The sequence below is a fragment of the Austrofundulus limnaeus genome, unplaced genomic scaffold (assembly GCF_001266775.1).
Source record: "Austrofundulus limnaeus strain Quisiro unplaced genomic scaffold, Austrofundulus_limnaeus-1.0 Scaffold543, whole genome shotgun sequence".
NCBI classification, from domain to species: domain Eukaryota; kingdom Metazoa; phylum Chordata; class Actinopteri; order Cyprinodontiformes; family Rivulidae; genus Austrofundulus; species Austrofundulus limnaeus.
In genome coordinates, this window is record NW_013952945.1 from 242,430 (window position 1) to 247,833 (window position 5,404).

Consider the following 5,404-nt stretch of genomic DNA (forward strand, 5'->3'; position numbering starts at 1 on the left):
CCATTAAAAAGCTGCCAACTCCTTCGCAATGAAGTGCTTCACTGTGATGTTTCAAGCAGCTTTTCACACTTTTGGCCACAGGGTGGAGCTAAAGAGAACTGTGTTGGAAAGCTTCGAGTAATGAACCCTTTTTCAAAGCAAGCTTCAGTGCTTCAGGAAAGCTTCATTTGCCCATCACTAGCAGGAGGGATCCAACAGGGGCCGAGGCAGGAGACGTGAAACCAGGAGACATGAGCAAGGTCGGGGRCACGAGGCAAGAGCAGGACAAGGGACAAGAACGCTGGAGAATCATAGGCAAGGCTGATGATAATCTGGCAAGGAGCTGGAGAGTGAGACTGGGTTAAATACTGCTGCAGACAGGTGAGTGGAATGAGCTTGATTAGTGTTTCTGTGACTGGAGGGGCGAGAGCAATGAGTAGGTGCTGGATATGACCTGAAAGGCTGGGAACAAGACTAAGAGAGTGAACTGGGACATGAAATGAAAATAATAAAACTAAACTGGAACTAGATCAAGGCAGACAGTGACAGAATCATAACAATTTTGTTAATTTTTCACAAAGAGAGCACCTCTTTTTACAGACTGTGCTGAAATGTGTCACTGCTGTCCCTCTTCCTCATCAACTGTATTGAGAGCTGTCCTCTGTGTGCACAAGACGKTTTCCAATCTCCTCCAAGTTCTTTTACTAAGTTTTATTTGACATTCTTTATTATTTTTTTTACTGGAACAGTTGTGATGTTGGCTGTATTTTCTCACAGCCTCAGCCAGCAGCTCTCAGCAGATGCTGCTGCAGCCACTTTACAAAAACCAAAGTTCTGACCAATCACAATGCTTCTGTGAGAACTAATTCTGATGGGGGGYGATGCACCAGACGAGGTCTCATCAGAGTTGCAAACTATGCAATTTTCATCACACACCTTTTGTAATCGAGACATGAGAATGAGCTTTCTCAATGACTGTAAATCAGGCTAAACAGTTCAGGAAGAAAGCATGTTTGCAGCATGATTTCAGTTCCCACTTTTGACTGCAGCGAATGGTGATCTAAATAATCTGGATGTGTGCAGATCAATAATGCAGGAGCCATCATGAGTCAGAGGGATGTGAACGCTGAAGGACTGGAGAAGAGCTTTGCTGTCAATGTGCTCGGTGAGTGAAACCAAAAACATTCGGTGGGATGAAAACAATATTAAGAAGATGGATGAGATGGTTACAGAACATTTTTGTTCATTTTTAGGAGTTTACATTCTCACCAAGAGTCTAATCCCCTTATTAGAAAAGAGTCCAGATCCCAGAGTGGTGAGTCTGATGTTCTTCAGTTAAAAGCTGTATTGTTTGTGACATCGTCTCAGAAAACAAATGAGACGAATTACATCAAGATGTAGAGCTTTTGTTTTATAAAGTAATCTACACTCAGAGCTGAAGAGCCACTAAATGATTTGGAACTAGAGAAGAGAAACACCAAAACAAGGATTTATAACAAAACCAAACCTGTTCAAGGACCAAAATAGAAAACTGTTCAATCATTGTCCTCTTCAAAATAAAACTCAATATTTTTGTTTCTACTTAACTCTGAAACGTAATTTATAATCCTAATAAAAAGGGTTCAGGTTTATAGTGTAGGTTGGCAACACATGAAGCTCACAACTGARTAATGTGGCTGTTAAAAAAATTTAGATGTGCAATTGTTAGATCATAACATCTTTTCATTTTTTTTTCTGTTCAGATCTCGGTGTCATCAGGGGGAATGTTGGTGCAGAAGCTCAGGATAGGAAATCTGCAGTCTGAGAGAGGTCGCTATGATGGCACCATGGTCTACGCCCAGCACAAAGTAAGAGCTGAGCATCAAACCTGCTGTTTAATTAATGTACCATTAACCTGATGTTTCAAAGATTTCAGACAGAATAAATAAATATGATATACATTTATATGCTTCTAAACTGAAAAGAGATTGCACTAAGTTGTGGCTGCCATTTCTTATTATGTACAATTCATAACAAGTTGATATTCAACATTATGGGACTTTTTAAGACCTTCTTCACTCATCATGTTCATTAAAAGTAAAACTGTGCATACTACTTTAAAGCAAATGTGTATCTCAGTTTATGGAGTAAAATTATGGAATAGTTTGGATGATGATTTGAAAAAATGTTCTACTTTAAATCAATTCAAAATACTTTATAAGGAAAAAATGATTATCTTATACACTTTAGAGTTAGCAATGAGGAGAATAATACAGTTTATTGTTTGTAATTTATATTCTTGATTTAATGAATGTGGCCATGAAAAAAATAATAATTGTAATTATTGAGAAAGGAGCAGGTTTATATAAGGTTTTTCTTCTTCCTGCTTCCTTTTCACTCATGCTACAAGAAAACTATGTTTTGTATGTTAATGATGAAATTGTTGAATTGGGTGAATAAAATATTGATTGATATAAACCAGAGCTTCAAATCTCATCAAATCAAGCCAGTTTTTCAGGTTAATAACTTTATTATGCCCCCTCGCATGCGAAGCAGGGGGCATATTGTTTTTTGTACTGTTTATTTATTTATTTATTTATTTATTTGTTTGTTTGTTTAATTTATCTTTTTTTCAGAGATTTTTGCTCAAACGTAGCACAGAAATAGCTGCACCAATCAGCATGAAATTTGTTAGTATTAGAGACATGTCCGAGCCAACAGTTTCATGATGGACCCCATATTTGAGGAGGGGACTCCATCTGAAAAGGGCGTGTCTGAACACAAAAAAATGCTTATAACTCAAAAACTATTCAACATAAAGGAGCTTCAGGTTTATTTATTTATTTTTGTTGTTGTTTAGCTCTGATTAAGGGCTATCCATCGAGCCCACCAATTCTTATCATTGACATTCCACAGCTGTGTTCATATATTGTCACCTGGTGGATCAGTGACACACATATGTACAAAATGTGTGACAGCTCAGCTGTTAACATTAATGTTGATCAATAACATTTATTGACCTCAGTTAGTGCCTCTGAATTTAGCCTATAAATTTAGCAAGCGCTAATCCACTAATAAAGTTTAAAATTAGCAAAAGCCCTAAAGCACTAATCAGGAAATTAGTTCCCCTGTCAGTGCTTTAGTGCTTTAGGGGAATTGTGCCCACCACTGGTACTCTGACTTTTATTCACCAAACAATAAGCCTGCAGACTAATTATCAGATGTACTTTAAGAAATAAATTCTTTTGAAACTTATACACAGGAAACTGATTCAGAATTAGACTGGAATATTTATTTGCACACGTGTAAAAGTTGACATTTTACAAGATGATCGCACATTGAATACAAACATATTCTAAACATCTCAAGAATAAATATTTATGTGTGAAGTGCATTTAAGACCTAATATAAATCAATCTAACATCTTATAGTACACAAAATCAAAATACTTGGCAAATACTTCAATTTGGGCAAGTGAGTAATAAATAACCAGCAAGTCTAGTATCAGACAGATGTGTTCTGGWACCAACAGATCCTGTTCAAACCAGCTGCACTGCATCTGTTAAAGAAAGGTTTCTGTGTTTCAGAGGCAGCAGGTGGTGATGACGGAGCAGCTGGCAAAAACTCACACCAACATCCACTTTTCTGTCATGCACCCCGGCTGGGTGGACACTCCAGGTGACCGTCCACTCGCTGCAAAACAAGTGTCTCCTCGGTCATCTAAGCCCACGTATTGTACAAGGTGATCCATGCTGTTTTTTTTACCCTGTGTGTCTCAGCGGTGGCCAACGCCATGCCCGACTTCCATCGCTCTATGAAGGACAGCCTTCGGACACCCGAGCAGGGGGCTGACACCATGGTGTGGCTTGCTGTCTCAGAGGCTGCAACCACAAACCCCAGTGGACGTTTCTATCAGGGTATGTTGGCAAAAAAAGGAGACAGGAGAATTTAACAAAATAATAATAATAATAAAATAATAATAATAATTACCAAAGACGGGAATAAAAACCTGTAATTGAAAAAGTAGTCAATCATTCATTGGTTAGTTGTTGGTTGGATGTTCTGAAGATCTGGCCTGTGTCCAGTGCAGCTGCTGTGAGCTGGTTTTGGTGCCAGATACTGCCAGAGAGAGTACAGTGTCTCTATGAGAGCACACACTCACAAACACAATGTCCCCATTGGTCTCATAAAGGGAAGATGTAATAGGAAGCACAGAAACATGCTGCAGGCTCGCTTTCATCTGACATAAAATGTGTTTGTTGGTTTTTGTTTACGTGATACCTAAGGACAGCAGTGAGACTTCCCATTYGTCAGAAAAGTTTGGGCTTCTTGCAGCAGAATGAAACGTCAGAAGGAACAGACTGCAGGTTTCAAACACCTTTTGGTTTTGCTACCTTACAACCCTTAATTTAGATTTAATTTTCATCTAACCACTGGAATGTTTGTACAGTTTTTCATGGTAGAACTGCCCAGTGTTCATCACTACTGGAGACAAATACCAGGTAAAAAGCAGGTAGCAGGTAAAAAGGATAAATGTATATGATGTGGGGCACCAAGTGTTGAAACACCATGTGAAAGTCTCTGACTTTTGTGTTGGCGCATCCTGGTGGACTATGTGTAAAATGCCAGAATTCATTTGATGCTGCTACAGCTGATATATRTTTGTTGTCAAAATTMTTTTTAGTACATATGTTGTTAAAATAAAATGAACAGTCCAATGATCATTTTACTGATATGTATAAAGACTTCAAAAGCTGAAAAATCTTGAAGTCTGTATGAAATTGGAGGTAGTTTGAGGATTCGATTTTTTATGCTTTTATGCTCGAAAAAGGGGGGTAATATTATACTGTATATGAGATCGTATTATACATGAATAAATATGGCTGTTTTTGCTAGGGAACTGGATCTTTGGGGCAAACTAATCTTTGTCGTAACGTGCTGTGGGTTTTGAAAGCCACTTGGACATCATGTTTAGAGAATAAATGTCTCAGTTTCTCTGAAACTCCCGCCACATATGGAATAACGACTGGTTTGGGTCTGGGTTAAGGGTCTTCATTTTCACTAGAGGCCTATTGCACAAAAGTCAGATTTCTAAATTCAGGATATGAGCTGTAAGCCGAGCTTGAACTAGCCTTCAACTTGTAAACAGCCGTAATCAGTTGCTCTAACGCCAAGCCACGCTCAATTGGGGTGGTTCATTCAAGCCAGCTGTAAATGGTTTAGGATTAATTCACGTTCACGGTTTGTTTACTAGACCCACTGGGTGGATCAAAGATTTTCTGATCAGACATGCGCAGTAAGACACGTGAGTCTCACTTCTTCCAGCAGTTAAATGGTTAATTATGATTCATGATTCTGGTTTCATTTAAAAGAGTCGATCATCAGATATTGTCCAAGATTAATCTTCAGGGTGGATATAGCTCGCTCACACCAAGGACCTATCCAC

The 5,404-nt window shown here is 38.6% G+C and overlaps 1 protein-coding gene and 1 long non-coding RNA gene across 2 annotated transcripts in view; one reads left to right on the forward strand and one right to left on the reverse strand.

Annotated features, from left to right (window-relative positions):
* Positions 1 to 5,404, forward strand: part of dhrs12la (dehydrogenase/reductase 12-like a) — a 40,551-nt gene that overhangs the window by 23,128 nt on the left and 12,019 nt on the right. Inside the window, exons 5-9 of the mRNA XM_014026329.1 lie at positions 1,063 to 1,144; positions 1,233 to 1,294; positions 1,722 to 1,826; positions 3,546 to 3,636; positions 3,738 to 3,875. Coding sequence (XP_013881783.1) covers positions 1,063 to 1,144; positions 1,233 to 1,294; positions 1,722 to 1,826; positions 3,546 to 3,636; positions 3,738 to 3,875 — 478 coding nt within the window. The remainder of the gene's footprint in view (positions 1 to 1,062; positions 1,145 to 1,232; positions 1,295 to 1,721; positions 1,827 to 3,545; positions 3,637 to 3,737; positions 3,876 to 5,404) is intronic.
* LOC106530659 (uncharacterized) lies at positions 3,559 to 4,696 on the reverse strand. Its single transcript, XR_001311818.1, has 3 exons — positions 3,968 to 4,696; positions 3,724 to 3,867; positions 3,559 to 3,651 (listed from the first exon to the last, which is right to left on the reverse strand). It is a non-coding gene; the product is annotated as an uncharacterized LOC106530659 (long non-coding RNA).